General features: G+C 36.5%; 1 protein-coding gene across 4 annotated transcripts in view; it reads right to left on the bottom strand.

Annotated features, from left to right (window-relative positions):
- ptprz1a (protein tyrosine phosphatase receptor type Z1a) overlaps positions 1–19,575 on the bottom strand; it is a 326,171-nt gene that overhangs the window by 2,035 nt on the left and 304,561 nt on the right. For all 4 annotated transcript variants that reach the window (XM_028812515.2, XM_028812516.2, XM_028812517.2 and 1 more), the window contains 6 exons: positions 16,602–16,748; positions 12,174–12,267; positions 4,624–4,697; positions 4,401–4,529; positions 3,691–3,837; positions 652–794 (listed from right to left, as the gene is read on the bottom strand). In XM_028812515.2, coding sequence (XP_028668348.2) covers positions 652–794; positions 3,691–3,837; positions 4,401–4,529; positions 4,624–4,697; positions 12,174–12,267; positions 16,602–16,748 — 734 coding nt within the window. The remainder of the gene's footprint in view (positions 1–651; positions 795–3,690; positions 3,838–4,400; positions 4,530–4,623; positions 4,698–12,173; positions 12,268–16,601; positions 16,749–19,575) is intronic.

Below are 19,575 nucleotides of genomic sequence, written 5' to 3'. Positions count from 1 at the left end.
ACTAACTAAATGGGCCAAGAATGAAGGCTTTCAATATGGAATTCTATACATACAGCAAGAAAAGAATGGGACAACCCAGAAGCTTCAGTTTCTCATGTTATGAGCTTTTCCCTTATAGATGACACTTTTAAGATCTGCTTCCGTTTATAAAGTACACACACAAATGGAACTAGAAGCTTTTGGTTATATATAATTATTCCAACTGCCTGTAAAATCTCAGCTAATTAAAGTGTTCTTTTCCAAAATCTACAGTATAGTTATTTTTCCCATTAATATTAAATTTAAGAGTATAGTAGAAATACTATGACATATATATATATATTTCAAATTTCTGCTAAGCCTCTAATAGGCCTATCACATTTTGCCATTTTGTCTTATCACTCCAGTGTTACTATTATGGGAAACTCAGAGAGATGGGATTCAGAAATATGGAAGTTTGCATAGAAGACTGTTGAAAGTGGCATCCAACTTTAAAAAGGCACAAAAAGTCAGCTTAACTAGTCAAAACACCTGATTTATCTCTTTAAAAGCAGTCTGTAAGATATAATGACTCAGAATAATTTCAGGTTTTAAAAGTACAAAGTAATAAAAGTCTCAATCGAGCAGAAAATACTTCCCAGTTCAAAACAGAATAAAGTTGCTAAAACATACTTGTCATGCACAATCATTGGCCCATCTCGTAAAGCAGCTTCTTCTTTGATGATGTTAATGAGCTCAAAGGTCTTGCTTATTGGACTGTCAGGATTGGGCCATTTAGGAGACTGGAACTGCCTCACTTCTAGTACATAATCATCCTGTAAAACAGCGAAGTGGATTTCATTCTACCGCGCTCCTTGACATAAAATAAAAGGGTTACTTTTGGGAAGAGCAAAACCATTAATACAATATGTCAAAACAAATGAGATATAGCCATTGAGTTTTGTTGATTTACTGTATATTTAATTCATATATGATACTTACTTTTTTAAAAGATCTCCCTTTTTTAAGTACCAGTTCACAATGTTGTATCATCTGTTTAATGCACACACAACCTTTGGTATTGTGAATCAATCTTTAACCAGTACAGTAATAGGAAATTAGACAACACATGAAAATTATATTGAAAATCATATCTTTTATGTATATTTAATTATAATCTTTTCCAGTAAGGCAAGTGACTTTATTTAATTTACTTAGAAACGGATTACTCTTGCAGATGTTGAAGTACTGCGTATTCAAGAAAAGCTAGAAACCTACTAACCAAAATGGTTTTTCACAAAAAACACCAAAGGGTGATATTGTTTATTACAATATCCTGCATATTATGTTGCACCTACTTTATTGTGTTATGAGATTTCTTTCACTATACTAAATCAATGTATATTAACAGTAAATAGATGTAGCAGAAATACAAGCAATTAAATGGTAGAAAAAAACAAAACACTGCAGGTATACTAATAATCAAAAACACTGAAAATTGTACACAGCATAAGTCATGGCTAACAATTATTTATGTTTTTTAATAGTCTCATAAGTCTGAACTCCAACTTGAATTTAAGAGGAAAGAATTAAAGGGCACACGAGAAAGGGCAGGGCCAAAAGGGAACACCAACTGTTTATTGTTGTCTTCTTAGCAGAAGGAAAGCTGACCCGGAGGAAAATTGTTAACTGCCACTCAGGCTTCATTTACATGCTATAGAAATTTACACAGGGACCATTGTGATTGTTTTCTTTTGTGTATAAATAAAAAGCAAACCATACATATTAGTATGTATTACATTGCTCCAAATGTCATGCAACCACAAAAATGATATTACTGACTGACTTGGCTATTGTTTTTTTATTTTACATTATTGAACAAGCTAAGAGGTCAATGTTACTTATTTAATTCAGATAGCATTGCTTTCACAGAACCATCCTACTAAGAGATACCACTTCAAAGGGTGTTGACAGGAAATTTCCAACAAGGAACCTGGTATCACTGAAGAGCTCCAACACAAATATAGATGTCTTATTTGGATCATTGTGAAAACTAAATCAGTGTTTCTCAATCACTGTGTCAAGAATGGGCTGTGTTCAACCCCCTTGATTTTAGCTTAGTTCATCAAGGGGAGCTCTATGACAATCAAGCTCCTTACACCATAAGGGTCCATGAGGGCTGTTATATAAGAAAAAATGGGTTCTGCCACCAAAATGTTTGAGAAACACTGGACTAGATCATCATCTGATTACAGGAACAGCTGTTGTGGTAGCTGACAACAGTGCACTAGGCACTTCCACCAATGGGAAGATGCCAGCTAACAGTGTTTTTACCAGGTCCTCAACCATTTCTTTTTTGTCATAGTGTGGTTTTAAAACAAGTATATTTTAAGATACTAACTTCATTGAAATGAATAAACCATATAAATCAAATTGTAATCAGTCTGAATCTGTTTGTTCACCATCTATGCAAAAATTTGGCATGTTCATCGTCATTGGTTCAAGGCTATAAGGCATATTGGGAAGACAGGTTATAAAGGAGGTTCTACCTAAAAACCAGCATTGACGCAGGGAAACTTATCAGTGTGCACAAAGCTTTGGACTGGCCAAAACAGATTTCCTCTAAGACCACAGGCACAGCGATTTCTTTTCAATAATAATAATTTGGATAACAATTGTATTGTCTTTGTGGATTACAGTTTTTATCTAAGAGTTTCTCATTGTGGGTTGTGTGTTGGCATGTTGAATTTCAAAAAGACAGTTTTCCCCTCGTCTATATTCATCAGGCCCTTTTCAGAAAAATATATGGGTTTAAAAGGGGGGTACAGTGTTGCTAAACCTTTAAGGAGCTATGTTCCTTTAAATTTTAGCATAAATTTCATAAAACTGTATACAACATGAAACTGATCTATTTCACTTAGCCCTACTTAGGATTTTTTGATTTTATATGTTCCCATAACCAACAGAGCAAGATTCAAGCTGGCAGTTAAGAACAGTTGCAGCCTGCTCCACGTTGGTCAAAAATGTAGATAGGAATTTCATTGCACTATGTACATGCGGAAGGATGACAGCACATTTTTATCAAACAAAAAACTTCCATTTTAGAAAAATACAATTGTCATAAAAATGCATATTGTTATTAAGTGTGACAGAGATAAGCCACAATTAAACAGAATGAAATGCAGTTTTTAGAGCATGTTGAGTTGTTCAGAATACGATTACGACATTAGTAATTTTTACTGTTCATTGATGGTAGACATTTATTAAAGTTCATTTTATGATGAGGCACATATAGTTCTAGGTTTTGATACGAATATGGCATTGTGATTTGTAGCAATTTTAAATCTGCAGTGAACAATCATCTTGGAAACATCTCAGTGTTCACTCCTTTAATAATTCAGAGACCTGAAGCGATGTCTGTGAACCCTAATTTCCCATACCCCACTGTAGATGCTTTCCACAGTACATTAAACTCTTTAACTAACCATTTAGTTATTAATGTGGGACTAAACATCTACTCATGAAACTACACTAAACCAGAAAATACACAGATATAGCATTAAGTAGTGGTCATGGTAGTAACCCAGCAAGGACTTGCAGCAATTATGGAATCCAATGGAATGGACTATAATTTCAGCCAATGTTGACAAAATTTTTAAGATTTCAAAAACACAAAAATATTTGATTTCTTAACTTAACTCATTATATACTTATATGCAATGTATTTATTACCTGTGTTGCCTCCAAGATGAAATCCTGAACAACAAGTTTTTCTTCATTTGAAAGACAAATATGATCTTCACCTATTAGAGTAACTGTAAATGACTCACAGTTCATCGGCTCTTCTCTGCTTGGCCAGTACACACACTCGTCTTCCCCCTGGAATTATTTTCACAGTTACCATATTGTCAGCTAGTAGAGAAACATTAAAAACAAGTCACACCTGACAAGCTTAGCATATCATCCCATAATGGAAAGACTGAAGGATGTTTTCTCACCCATGATACGAGAGTAGCCTTATATCTAAATCAAATCGTTGATTTTGTGCTAATTTGTACTCTGTTATAATTGTTCATTAAATTACAATGTTATGTTTACATCATATTACTTCTTATAACTTCATTTTGTCTAAAGGAAAGATAAAAAAATCATCTTATAAAGAAAAATATTGTGTATTGACTGTTTTTTAATCAATTTATAATGCTTTTGTATAAGCAATTTCATGAGGAAGTTTAACAAAGTAGTACTTTATCCTCACTCACTCAAGTTACCAGTTAAGAGGGGTCTGGGTAACAGCATGAAAATGTTGCTTGTTTGTAACATTAGTGCATCATGACGTTACATTTTTAATTGCCAAGATTCACTTTTAGGAAAACACACCCCAGATACTGCATAGTTTTCATGACTAACTGTTGTGCAAGTATACTATTAAAGGATCTTACCAAAGTTTGGCTTTCTGGAAGCATGACAATTATCTGAGCATTGTGATCCCATATCATCCTCCAGAAGTCCTTGATGGTATTCCGAATTGGATGCTGGGTTATAATGAACTCATTGCTCTGATGATAACCCTAAAAGAAGATAATTTTGTGATCTCAGGATACATTGTGTCATCTTCTTGGGAAAGTTTAAAGTCGTATCTGGAATTCTACATTCAATACAAACCATTATATATGATGCATTAATGTATTCTGTGCCTTCACCAGATGCAGATGATAATCCAACTCTAGACCTCTCAACTAGAAAAGAAAACATACTGTAAAATATTTTATATTTTCATTATGTATGTAATAAACAATTTCAAATTACATAACCCTCACCAGAAGAAGTGGTTTCAGATGATGAGATGAGAAAGTGCTTACTTTTAGCGCATTGCTGCCAACTGTGATACAAAAGAGTGTCTAACAAACTTCTTTTCATTCTATAAACCTACTGTTTATCTTACTGTTCTAGTGGAATATACTGTACACAGCTAAGTCTGGGGCAAGAAACACCACACTGCTAAAGAACCTTGACATTTGTCACACGTCAAGAAGAAAATAATATCTCAGTCCTCTTTTTTAAGCTTTTTTTTTTTTAAAAACTTTTTCCTCTTGTCATTATACTTCTAGCAAATAGCATTGAAAGTAACATTGAGAAAAATTAGCCTGTGATATTAGATCATTGAGGAAGAATATATACTTTTTAATGAAAAGAAGAAGACAGAGAAAATAAGTATAGCATGAAAACTATTAAATTAGTCTAAAATGTACAGTACTGTGCAAATGTTTTAGGCAGGTGTAATAAAATGCTATAAACAAAGAATGCTTTCAGAAATATAAATAATGATTGTTTATTGTTATCAATTTACAAAATGCAAAGTGAGCGAACAAAAGAAAAATATAAATCAAATCAATATTTGGTATTACTACCTTTTGCATTCAAACCAGCATCAATTCTTATAGGTACACTTGAACGAAGTCAGGGATTTTGTAGGATTCTAGTCAGGTGTATGATCAACCAATTATACCAAACAGGTGCTAATGATCATCAATGTCACACGTAGGTTGAAACACAGTCATTAACTGAAACAGAAACAGCTGTGTAGGAGGCTTAAAACTGGGTGAGGAACAGCCAAACTCTGCTACCAAGGTGAGGTGTTGGAAGACAGTTTCATGTCATGGCAAGATTGAGCACAGCTACAAGACACAAGGTAGTTATACTGCATCAGGAAGGTCTCTCCCAGACAAAGATTTCAAAGCAGACTGGGGTTTCAAGATGTGCTGTTCAAGCTCTTTTGAAGAAGCACAAAGAAACGGGCAACGTTGAGGATCGTAGACGCAGTGGTCGGCCAAGGAAACTTAGTGCAGCAGATGAAAGACACATCAAGCTTATTACACTTCGAAATCGGAAGATGTCCAGCAGTGCCATCAGCTCAGAATTGGCAGAAACCAGTGGGACCCAGGTACACCCATCTACTGTCCGGAGAAGTCTGGCCAGAAGTGGTCTTCATGGAAGAATTGCAGCCAAAAAGCCATACCTCCGATGTGGAAACAAGGCCAAGCGACTCAAGTATGCATGAAAACATAGGAACTGGGGTGCAGAAAAATGGCAGCAGGTGCTCTGGACTGATGAGTCAAAATTTGAAATATTTGGCTGTAGCAGAAGGCAGTTTGTTCGTCGAAGGGCTGGAGAGCGGTACAATAATGAGTGTCTGCAGGCAACAGTGAAGCATGGTGGAGGTTCCTTGAACGTTTGGGACTGCATTTCTTCAAATGGAGTTGGAGATTTGGTCAGGATTAATGGTTTTTTCAATGTTGAGAAATACAGGCAGATACTTATCCATCATGCAATACCATCAGGGAGGCGTATGATTGACCCCAAATTTATTCTGCAGCAGGACAGTGACCCTAAACATACAGCCAAAGTCACTAAGAACTATCTTCAGCATAAAGAAGAACAAGAAGTCCTGGAAGGGATGGTATGGCCACCACAGAGCCCTGATCTCAACATCATCAAGTGTGTCTGGGATTACATGAAGAGACAGAAGGATGTGAGGAAGCCTACATCCACAGAAGATCTGTGGTTAGTTCTCCAAGATGTTTGGAACAACCTACCAGCCGAGTTCCTTCAAAAACTGTGTGCAAGTGTACCTAGAAGAATTGATCCTGTTTTGAAGGCAAAGGGTGGTCACACCAAATATTGATTTGATTTAGATTTCTCTTTTGTTCATTCACTGCATTTTGTTGATTGATGAAAATAAATGATTAACACTTACATTTTTGAAAGAATTCTTTGTTTACAGCATTTTTTCACACCTGCCTAAAACTTTTGCACAGTACTGTATATTAAAAGTAAATAACAGAATTACACTACATGAATAAAATTTATCAAATATGGCTAAAATGGTCAGCTAAGCGTGGCTATAATTATTTCTCAGAACATACATTAGTAGTTAAGCAGTTAAGTATAGTACTACAATACTATATTTTGCACCAATGTGAGAAATGTCTTTGAGACCCAATACATCTAAAGAAGCAACTGAGAATTCAATTCACCTATGGTTGTTTTCTTAGCATCACAAGGATGAAGGTATAGGGTAATCAGACAATTTCATGGATTTTAAATGTAAGCATACATTTATATAAAGAACAAACTTCTTATCTTTTTTATTGAAAATGTTCATGTTCAAGTAATATCTGCCATGTGTAACCTGCACACTAGAATTAAAGCTCATACTTGTAACAATGGAACAATAACGAAATATAGAAAAGGAGCTATAAACATACTTAAAAATAGTAATGCAAAATATTTGTATTGTTGTATTGCTCTGGGAGAAGGTGGATCAACAGATTATGTAGAGCAGATGGAGGGAGCGATTTCTATAAAAAGTAAGGCAAGTGAGATAGGCAAACTGTTCTCAATAGTTTCTCACCAAGCTCCTTCACTACTTTCCAAAAGACTTATAAAGTGAGTTTACATCACTAAACCACACACTGAAAAAATAGATTTATAAAAACAAAAGAAAACAAAGCATAAGCTTCCCTTTAAGGCTTGTTTCTGTTCAAAATGGAGCAATGTACGAGACCAAATGAAACAGGAAAGGTGTGCAAACATTATGGGAAATAATAATAATACACAAAAGTGTACTTCATAGTGAAACTTCAGTGTAACTTCCATACTCAAGCAGAATCAACCACAGACTAACATTAATGTCAATCACTGTCCTTTTCTAAACCTACTTTTTCTAATTCAAGGTCAACCGAGCTGCAGTCCATCTTGACGTCAACATAAATGTTTCTGTCTATTAGTATGTAAATAACAATTCAATACATGATAAGTCATATAACACACAATACCTCATGTGAACTATACAGTATGTACTGAAGGAAACAATTATGCCTGAATATGTTATAAATGACATAATAAAGATAAGATAGAAAGACCTGGCTAACAAAAGAGGCAAATATGCAAAGAGTATGTAGTTGCTACATTAATAATGTTACAAGGAAACATTGTTCAATACCAGTGTTTGAATGGAATTAACATTTTTATAATTTATTAATTTAATATTCCACATCTTCTGAATTAGCTTCTTTTGTTGTTGTGTAAAACACTGGGGAGCCAGTACTGGACACAAGGTAAAAAGCAGGCCAAGCCTAGACACCATTCCATCCCGAGTCGCACCCACTCACACACCCACACTCTCCCAAACAGGCTGACTTGCTTGTGTCTTTCTGTTGCCACACAGTTAATCATAATATATTAATTTTTACTTAATAATCAATACTCAGTTGGATTAGCCCTGGCTTTCCTCAAACCTGTGCACATGAATAAGCAGGTTTAGTTCAATGTAGGATGGATATTGTATCTGAGTGCATTAATAACTAATAATTAATCAAGTATACAATACGTATTTTATACCTTTGTACATATATGTGCATACTGTTGTGTTTTGTCTTCAAGAATATGTTTGTTTTATTCCATCTTATATGTTTTTTTGTTATTTGAACTACACATTTACACAGTATTTGTCAATGAATGCATTTGGACACAATTTCTTTGGGTCAAATCTTTTTATATTTGCTTTTACATAATTATAGGATAGCAGCCAAACAAGAAAAAACAGCGATGGACAAATATTTTTAACACACAATCTGTTTATATTTTTTTATCTAGTACAGGGTCTAAGTAAGCCACCCTACTTCTGGTTTAGGTTTGAATGAACTTTGGACTAGATATTTTCTTTTTTAACAAAATTTTAAAAATTGTACCATGTTAATATTTCAACCTAAGTCTGAATAATAATAAGTAGTCTGAACAAGGATCTTTACAACAAAGTAATCTGTACATTTGTCAATGCCACCATACTTCTGTAATATTTACTTACAGTGCATCCGGAAAGTATTCACAGCGCATCAGTTTTTCCACATTTTGTTATGTTACAGCCTTATTCCAAAATGGATTAAATTCATTTTTTTCCTCAGAATTCTACACACAACACCCCATAATGACAACGTAAAAAAATTTACTTGAGGTTTTTGCAAATTTATTAAAAATAAAAAAACTGAGAAATCACATGTACATACAGTAAGTATTCACAGCCTTTGCCCATTCCTCTTTGCAGCACCTCTCAAGCTCCATCAGGTTGGATGGGAAGCGTCGGTGCACAGCCATTTTAAGATCTCTCCAGAGATGTTCAATTGGATTCAAGTCTGGGCTCTGGCTGGGCCACTCAAGGACATTCACAGAGTTGTCCTGAAGCCACTCCTTGGCTGTGTGCTTAGGATCGTTGTCCTGCTGAAAGATAAACCGTCGCCCCAGTCTGAGGTCAAGAGCGCTCTGGAGCAGGTTTTCATCCAGGATGTCTCTGTACATTGCTGCAGTCATCTTTCCTTTTATCCTGACTAGTCTCCCAGTCCCTGCCACTGAAAAACATCCCCACAGCATGATGCTGCCACCATCATGCTTCACTGTAGGGATGGTATTGGCCTGGTGATGAGCGGTGCCTGGTTTCCTCCAAACGTGACACCTGGCATTCACACCAAAGAGTTCAATCTTTGCCTCATCAGACCAGAGAATTTTCTTTCTCATGGTCTGAGAGTCCTTCAGGTGCCTTTTGGCAAACTCCAGGCGGGCTGCCATGTGCCTTTTACTAAGGAGTGGCTGCCGTCTGGCCACTCTACCATACAGGCCTGATTGGTGGATTGCTACAGAGATGGTTGTCCTTCTGGAAGGTTCTCTTCTCTCCACAGAGGACCTCTGGAGCTCTGACAGAGTGACCATCGGGTTCTTGGTCACCTCCCTGACTAAGGCCCTTCTCTCCCGATCGCTCAGTTTAGATGGCCGGCCAGTTCTAGGAAGAGTCCTGGTGGTTTCGAACTTCTTCCCCTTACGGATGATGGAGGCCACTGTGCTCATTGGGAACTTCAAAGCAGCAGAGATTTTTCTGTAACCTTCCCCAGATTTGTGCGTCGAGACAATCCTGTCTCGGAGGTCTACAGACAATTGCTTTGACTTCATGCTTGGTTTGTGCTCTGACATGAACTGTCAACTGTGGGACCTTATATAGACAGGTGTGTGCCTTTCCAAATCATGTCCAATCAACTGAATTTACCACAGGTGGACTCCAATTAAGCTGCAGAAACATCTCAAGGATGATCAGGGGAAACAGGATGCACCTGAGCTCAATTTTGAGCTTCATGGCAAAGGCTGTGAATATTTATGTACATGTGCTTTCTCAATTTTTTTTATTTTTAATAAATTTGCAAAAACCTCAAACTTTTTTCACGTTGTCATTATGGGGTGTTGTGTGTAGAATTCTGAGGAAAAAATGAATTTAATCAATTTTGGAATAAGGCTGTAACATAACAAAATATGGAAAAAGTGATGCGCTGTGAATACTTTCCGGATGCACTGTATATTTGAGTTATTTTACATTTTACCTTTTCAGCATTTGTCTCTTGGTAATATACTGTATTCTTGTGTGGTCTAAAAAGTGTTTTCATTGGTACTTGGTATGAAAAGCTTAATATAAATTAAAATTGAGCAAACACTTCACTTATTATTATTATTTAATTGCAGTATACTGAGGAACAGAACTTGTAATAAGCATATTATTGTATTTTTTTAGCATAAGTGATTTACAATGTTAAATAATCACACAGCCCCACAAAGTCAAAATAACTAAAATAAAATATCATATTGATTGATTAAAATGCATGCTATGATTTGTATGCATTTTTTCATAGTAATTTCACCGTAAAAGTATATAATGTGTTTCACAGCATTTCTCAATTGCATCCAGTCCTGAGTCAAACCTGATACCTTTGTTCTTTTACCATACAAAAAATCACAAAGAATAAAAAATATCCTCATAGTAATTTGATCTGTACCACAGGTATACAGAGAGAATTGTGTGAGCATGGTAGTATGAACTGAACTTAAATGCAAATTGTATGGAACCCTGTTCTCTTACCTTAGGCTGGGGTACAATTGCTTATAATAATTAAAATGCTGATAAACAAATACAATTCAAATTGTTTGTTATTCTCAAACAAACAAACCAACTCAAACACTCTCAGTCTGTTTATGACATTTACTGATGACCCTGGACCTTTGATGGGAAACACATTGTCTTATTGAAGTGCTCTCCAGGGCATCCCTCTGAGACTGGAAGTGAAAAAGGATGTGATCATAATGTGAAGTTGTCACCAGACATCAGGGACAAAATGAAATTGCTTCTTGTGCTCAATATCACATCTTTCTGCCCTTGACACTGGCTGAAAAAATTGTCAATTTATCTACTTCTTCAGAAGCTCCCAGTTTGAAAAAACATGATGCACATAGTAAAATGAGACTAACAGTTCTGACTATTTTGAAAACCTGCAAAACATTTCCAGTGGCATGTCTGCTTAAATGGAAATGCTATAAAATGTAGTGACAGCTACTAAGTGAGTGAGAATGGCTAGTTTTTCATAGTCTGTCTGACACCATATGCTGCATTGAAAAAGACTATACTACCTTCTGTGCATGTTTAGAGACATTGCATTTTATAAGATTAATCACTTTTAAATGAAAGCCCCTGAATCTTATAATGAGCACCATCTAAACTGCATATGATTAAGTCTTATAATGCTTTACAATACACAGGAAATAAGCTGCACAATGAATTGAAGAGCTAAGCCGGCTTTACAATGGATGAATGCTTCCATAAGTAGGACATTCTGTTTACATGATTTCCAAAAATTTGCCTGTAAATTAAAAATAAATATTCATATTCATAGGGATAAATTGCTAATCAACCAGGAATGAGCAAAGCAGGACTTAGTGGCAACCAACAACTGTGCTTTAGGGTGATACATTAACGGCCTGCAAAATGGTTTTATCTGACTCACAATGCCCTGAAATCCATACTTCTGATGAATTAACACTACTAAGTAATTTAGAAGTTTGACCCTCCAGTGTTGATATTTTATCCAACAATGTATTCTTTTAAAATGAAACGGGTATTATTCTTACAGTCACATTAATGATCTTGTTCAAAATTATATGGGATCCTCAATATGCCCAGCTTACCTTACATTGCTTAAAAATAAGAAAAATAAAAGCATCATCCAAAACTGTTCAGTGCACACAACAGAGAATTTCTTTAAATAATCCACAATACTTTGTACATCACTGCACACAGACAGGTGCCTTAAATTATCAATGTTCGATTCGCAGTTACATCTTACCAGGGATTAGAGATGAACTTCGATTTTTGTCTCTGTTGCATTGTTTGAGTGCAACAGAGTAGTCACACTGTTTAGCATTGGACTGGACAATCAACTGAAAAAAAGAAAAGCAAAAGTTTCCTCATTCAATTAGCAATTGAAGCAAATAAGCAATAGAACATACTATCTATTTATTTAATCTATTAATGTAGAGAAAAGTCAAGCAAAATGACACCTTTTATTGGCTAACTAAAAAGATTACAATATGCAATCTTTTTAGTTAGCCAATAAAAGGTGTCATTTTGCTTGACTTTTCTCTACATTCATAATGGCTAACACGGTACAACACCCTAGCATTTTAATCTATTAAATAAAACATAAAACTGGTCAGCACTTAAAAACTATCAATACATCAGCTAAGTCTGCAAATAAAAAAGCTTGCATATCACAATACACATCCTTAGTTGATACCAACTGGCTTTAAGGTAAGGTACTTTACACTGATATTTACTTCACAAAAGAAAGTAGGAGCCACTTTGGGAATGGGAAGGTCCGTTTATGTGTTGGTATGGGTAAATGGCTATCAGGTGTGAGAGAAATTAAGCATGCAAAAGGTGCCACAGATGTTATGCTGATGTAAAATAGAGAGAGAGAGCGAGAGAGAGAGAGAGAAAGAAAGAAAGAAAGAAAGGGACATGGGCAAAGGGCAAAAGAATCCTACCAAGCAGATCTTGACAGCAAAGTCCTCTCACGGGGTATATATGGAGTCCTGATAATCTGTGGCTGATGTAGAACTGCTGGTGTTAAAGACACCAAGAGCTATAGGCACTTTAATGGGTATTTTGGAGCTCACAGATGCAGGGATTCTTGGGGCTGCCAGAGGGAGTTCTGGTGTGAATGCTCCAAGACTTTCAGGGATTTTTGACCCTGGAAGCAGGTCAGTGAAATGCCCATGAATAATACTAACAGAACTACATACCCTGAGCGAATACTAGTATATGCTCAACTGGCAGAGAGGCAGTGCAAGCGGAGTTTGCAGGGAGAGTAAGAGAGAATGTGGGAGGTGACTAGGAGAGTGTATGGTTGGTTGTAGCACTGTAGTTTTGAAGGTGGGCAACGGGACCTGCTACTCCACTTTTTTGACGGCATACTTAGGTAAAGAGTAGTCATGAGAGAACATGGCGGAGTTTGCTTTGCTGCAAACTTAGCAAAATGCTAAGGGAAAAGTCTGCCAACTGTGCTGGACTGATTACTGTGGCCAAATAAGTAACATGAGCTGTGAGGCAGCAGCACTAACCACTGTGCCACGATACCTCAAACAACAAAAGACAGAGGGAATGAATACCACAAACAAAATATAACAAACTGCCACAAACTAGTAATAAGTAAAAAAAAATACAGATTATTGTGCTCACAAAGCATGCTGTGGGATTGGTTCATTTCATTGTGTGAAGTCACAGCTCCAGCAAAGCAGTCATGTCTTTATTGTTTCGCATGTATCTGTGCAGATGCTTTGTACTTTCTTCTTCCATCAAGAAGAAGAAACACCTTGTAAATAGTAAGAAAACTTTCATTTTCATTATTTCACAACATATCCTGTGTTTTCTGATGAGGGAAGAGGGAGTGAGAGGGCTCCTTTATGGCTTATTTTGTATTGGGGCAACAGCACATGGCTAATTACATTTGCAAATTAGCCATGTGGAGGTGAGCTACCACTTCACAGAAATCAATATTACATATCTGGTGGCTGTACAGGTATCCATCTAGTAATGTCCAATTGTACTTGCATTCATGGTCCATAACTGGTGTCTGATCTTCTTTCTGTCCTAACACACCACGTGTATTCCAAACAAAAACAATCGTGATGCCAGTCATATAAGGGTAAAGTACATATCAACATGGCAGATCAGCAAAGGAAAGAAGGCGGTGTGAAGACTTGTGAGGACACTGATCTCCCCTGAAGATGAGACCTGGTGGTTCCAAACTATTTCTATTTTACAATCATTGAGGCCATTGGGCTCCTGAGAAGACTCAAAGTTTTAAAACGGGTTTTATTCCCTTGCCCTGATCTATGCCTCACCACAATGTAGTCATGGGGGTCTACAGGGAGTTCCTTGTAGTTAATGGCTTGTTTTTTGTCCTGGGATGCAGTGTGAATTGTGTGTGAATGCTCTGAAGTAACAGTGAAAGTACACAGAACATGTTATACTTTAGTTTATATTCTTAAAACATTCACTCAAATATAGATAAAAAAAAAAAGTATTCCTAGCTTGTTACTAAACAACACTGACTAGTATTCATTATCAACATCTTTGCTTATGAGTAAGGACTGTGTTAATGACGACAAAGTTGATGTTAATGTAATTTTAAAAGAAACCGAGAATGTACAGGCAGATAGTCATCTTGGACCTCTCAATTCAACACCCACGGCCTATCAGCCATCTATGATCTTGGTGAACTGAAAGGCAGAGGTGTTCTGCAGCCCACGTTAAGAAGGGTTGGAGGACATTTAATATGCATTTTTGGCAAATTACAGCAATAAAAGAATTGCAATACATGATAAGTGGTGAGTAATAACCATACTGAATTTTAGAGATCATCTGCTTGCTGACTTGGGGGGGTGTGGCTCTTCAGTAGTTGGCACCAATAAATAATTTAATAATAATGGTGATAAATCATTATACAATGCAAAAATGTCTTTATAAAACAGAAAAATAATACACACGCATTTTAATTTAATTACAACAAAAGTGAAAAAGGCAAACATAAAAGTTTTAAACTGATTCATATTCACAAAAGGCATGCCCACAAAAGAGACATACACATTTTAACTGAATTATTTTCTAACTTGTTATGGAAAGTGGAAACTCAAAACACTGTTGTTTGCTTTGCATTGTAAGGTACATTTTTGGATGGGGTTGAGAATTCTGGGAAAGCAGTTACTTTGGAAATGAGGGGGGAATCATGCTATTCCCTAATGACAAAAGGAAAGTCACATTTAAGGACTGTATTTGTTAATATCTCACCACACCAGTCACTGGTGCTGTTGCCTTAAATGAATTGCAGTGTGTTACCAATTACAAGAATAGTTCTGAGTTTTCACATTGATTCCAACTTGCACATTGCACCATGCATATAACACAAAGTGAGGGTCATTTTGCCAGCCAATCAACTTTAAAAATTCCGTAATATCAACAGGAACTCTGCACGAATTAATAAGAAAAAACACCATTGAAAATTTTATTGCAGTGTGCCTGCTTTGAAAGTTCTCAGTGATTTGATGAATTAATTTGCTTCAAGCCTGGAGGCTGCAAGGTGTGGTATCTATAAGCTTGCTGGGTGGCAAGCCTGGCCACTAAGTTAAATGTTAGGGGAACAGTGCTCACTTTGCCACAAGCAATATTAAATTTAAAATGTCTTGCAACTTATCATCTTATGTACCTTTACTTTAGCCATATTAGAAAAAAATCAACACTTTCTACCATTAACAGTTGGACTACTGCCTTACAATTCCAGGCAATTCCAGAAATGTCTGTGTGAAGATGGCACATTTCTCCATACTTGCCTAGATTTCTCTAGTACCTCTTCTTTTCTTCCCATATCCTAAAAAGATGCAGGTTAACCTTAAATGACAGCTCTAAATCTAGTTTAGGTGCTGCCATCAACATATTTTATAATGTATCACGCAAGTGTTTTGGAGGATTGTCTTCCGGCTTATCTGGATGAGAGGGGGCACTGTTGATAATGGTATTGTCCCCTTTTTCCCCTACTGTGCCAAGAAAATGTCCAGTGAGGGCAAATTATCCTGAAAAGCTCCACCCCTTCCTATCAGGACGATATAAAAGCAGATGTCCCCAGAAGGAGGTGTCACATTTTGGACTGGAGCCACTGTAGGATTGAATTCTCCCAAAGCCAAGCTCCACTCTACTGAGCCATTTGAATTTAACATCTGCTGAGGTGGATTCAGCAGCAATTGCCTGTTTTTTTGTTCTTAGCGCCTTCATGCCCCCTTTTTTTCAAGTTTTCTGTGCCTTTGTTACATGGGTTTGTCTGGTTGACAGCCCAACTTACTTTTGGACTCTTTCAGGTCTGTTACTCAATCACACATGATAGAAAAATCCTTAATTGTTAAGTAACAGATGGAATATGATCTTTATGACATAATGTGTTACACTAGTTGCTACTGTTGTTTTGCAATTATTAGTTTAATTACAAGTTATGTGGGTTTTTATTTATTTATTACCATGTAATACAAATTATCTATTCATTTACCTATCATTTATTTAATTATAGTTTAGTATAGTTCTTTACCTGTTTTGCACTGTATTTATGCACATGTTGCAACGCAGCCCTGGGGAATGTTATTTTGTGCCACTGTATGCTGCAATACTGTGTATAGATGGTATGACAATAAAGCCACTTGACTTGATATGACTTTTTTATCCTTACCTTGAACTGTTTTTCTAGTCGTGTTTTTCCTGATGGTCCAGGAGTCAACAGGCCATTTACATAGGCATGTATGTGACCTGCAGCAACCTCTGTTTCCTTGCTGAGGGTAGCCTCAACTAGTGCATCATGAATAAAGACATATTGCTCCTGAAACAAAGAAGAGGGAATATCATTTTACATTCTTTTCATCCATCCATTTTCCAACCCACTGAATCCGAACACAGGATCACGGGGGTCTGCTGGAGCCAATCCCAGCCAACACAGGGCACAAGGCAGGAACCAATCCCCGGGCAGGGTGCCAACCCACCGCAGGACACACACAAACACTCCCACACACCAAGCACACACTAGGGACAATTTAGAATCGCCAATCCACCTAACCTGCATGTCTTTGGACTGTGGGAGGAAACCGGAGTGCCCGGAGGAAACCCACGCAGACACAGGGAGAACATGCAAACTCCACGCAGGGAGGACCCGGGAAGCGAACCCAGGTCCCCAGGTCTCCCAACTGCGAGGCAGCAGCGCTACCCACTGCGCCACCGTGCCGCCCTACATTCTTTTCACTTTCTTTAAAATAATTTATATTAGAAAAGTTAAGGTACACTTGAAAGAGTAGGAAGATTAAACTGTCACCTTAAGCTTTTACTTACCATTTAATATATTTTTTTCAATGGACCATTGTATTATGAGCTAATATTTTGACAGCTACTATTTTTCAAAATTTTATAATTATAAATTATTTATGCAAATTTATTTTTAAAGTTTTTGATTTGTATCTACTCACATTAGAAGAAGACATTGAAACAAAATGTAGGGTTGCAAAAGATTTAAACAATAAAACACAAAAACTTACGGGAAGTGTTGATAAATTAATTTTATACTGACTGAGTATATTGCTTTAAACATGTACAGCAAAATAAACAACAAGGAATCATTATCTTAGATAAGCAAAATCATTTTTCAAAACCAAACTGATATTTTAAGCACGTAAGTTGTAAAAAAAAAAAGAAATAAGCGTTGATTAAATCTATATTTGGAACCATAAGTTGTGAGACAGAAGTGATTTATATGCACTATAAATTAATCTTGGATGATAAATCTTTTCCCTTGTGTAAGGTTTAATGTTATAAAGACTTACAAGAAAGTTACAAAAAAAGACAAGTCAGACTATAGATTCCTACAAAAATACTGAGTATCCCTTGGTGCTCAGTGTAGTACATTGTACGTAAATCGATACAAATATAAAGCCATCATTACCATGTCAAAATCTGACCATTCACCTAAACAACAACTGCCTTTCATGGGACAGACACCTGCAATCACCTGTGACTTCAAATGAGTTACTGAACTCAGTGGCTGCAATTAAACATCACGTTCATGGACGAACAATCACCAATGCATTCCACAAGATGGTGTTTATATAAGAATGGCAGGGTCTCAAGCACAAAATAAGAACTTTGAAGGGAAGAGTGATGGATAGAGAATAGAAGCTCTTTGCTTTGTTTATTATTTCCAATGGGATTCAAAAAATGGCACTGATGAAGACCTCATTAACACAATGGTAAATAATAAATAATCAAAAAGATAATCATTAGAATCTTGACATCAATAACAATACAAAAAAGAACAAAATTACTTAAGCCTGGACACAGGGTAGAACTCCTTAGTTGTAAAATGTCACCTACTGTATAGTATACTGCAGATATGTGGCAAAAATAGTCATTGGATGAGACAAAAGTTGGGACTTTTCAGGCTTAAGTCTTGTGTTTGGATGCTGTCCATGTGCAAATATACACACTGAATAAAACAAATAAACAGTGCAGGTAAAGTATGGGAATAGAATTATAGTATAGTATAGGATTTTAGCAGGGATTGACAAACTTGTCAAAATTAGCTGACAGAAGAAGGGGTACAATGCAGTGAAATAAACACTTAATAATAATTGCAAACCCCAAGTTACAAAACTGAATCTGGTGAAGATGTTTGTGCGTTGATTCAAAGCATACTTAAAAAGAAAAAAACTGATGTCCTTGAGTATCCTAATAAGAGTCCTGACATGAATTCTTTCAAAAATCTATGACAAAATGGCAAAATTGAAGGCCACTACTATTCTTGAAAAATTGGACATAGTTAAAACAATTTTATAGAAATTGGCTAAAAGTGCTCCAGGAGATTGCCTCCTGCAAGAGATGGACGGGATTTTTCATGATGGCATCACATTTTGCCACCACCATTTTTTCAACAGCATCTTTCAGTGTGTCCAGGATTCATCTTGTAATAGAGAAATGGAGAAGGATTTCCTGATAAGTTTTTTCAGGTATTGTGCTTCTTTTGAGCATAGGCTGCTTTCCTAGGAGACTGCAGTGTAGAACACAACATTGGCCACTATGGACTGGTAGTACATTTATCAGCAGTTTGTTCCACACATCAGAAAACTAGAGTCTCCTAAGCAAGTACAGTCAGCTCTGGCCCTTCATGTACATAGCCATTGTATTGTCAAATGAGTCCAGTTTGTTGTTTAGAAGAACCCCCAGGTACTTGTAGCTCTGCATCACTTTCACATCTTCCCCCGAATGGTGACTGGACTCAGAAACTTCTTGGCAAGCCGTAAATCCAACACTAGTGCCATGTGGTCAGTGTCAAGTCTGATAAAAGAGCTATAATTTGAAGGATGACAACTGTATTGGAGAAAATAACACACCCATGAGCAGGCCTGATTATATAACTGTTTTTGACTTTGATCTAATCAAGAGAGGTTATACCTTCCTTCAAACACTAGCTGCACTCCTATCTACTTTGGGCAAATCTGTCACTACTCTCCAAAATGACCTCTCGCACCCTCTGAAACCTTAAAGCTGATGGGCCATTCTTACTTTGGGCAGCTAAAAACTGAGATCCTCTCTGCCCAGCCAAGGTCTGTAGCAATAAGTGAGCTCAGTTTGAGAAGACTGCGAAACAGATATTGTTTCAAGAA

This window comes from Erpetoichthys calabaricus, chromosome 1 (assembly GCF_900747795.2).
Source record: "Erpetoichthys calabaricus chromosome 1, fErpCal1.3, whole genome shotgun sequence".
NCBI classification, from domain to species: Eukaryota; Metazoa; Chordata; class Cladistia; order Polypteriformes; family Polypteridae; genus Erpetoichthys; species Erpetoichthys calabaricus.
The sequence above is the reverse complement of the archived record's forward strand: the minus strand, read 5'-3'. Positions and strand labels throughout refer to the sequence as shown.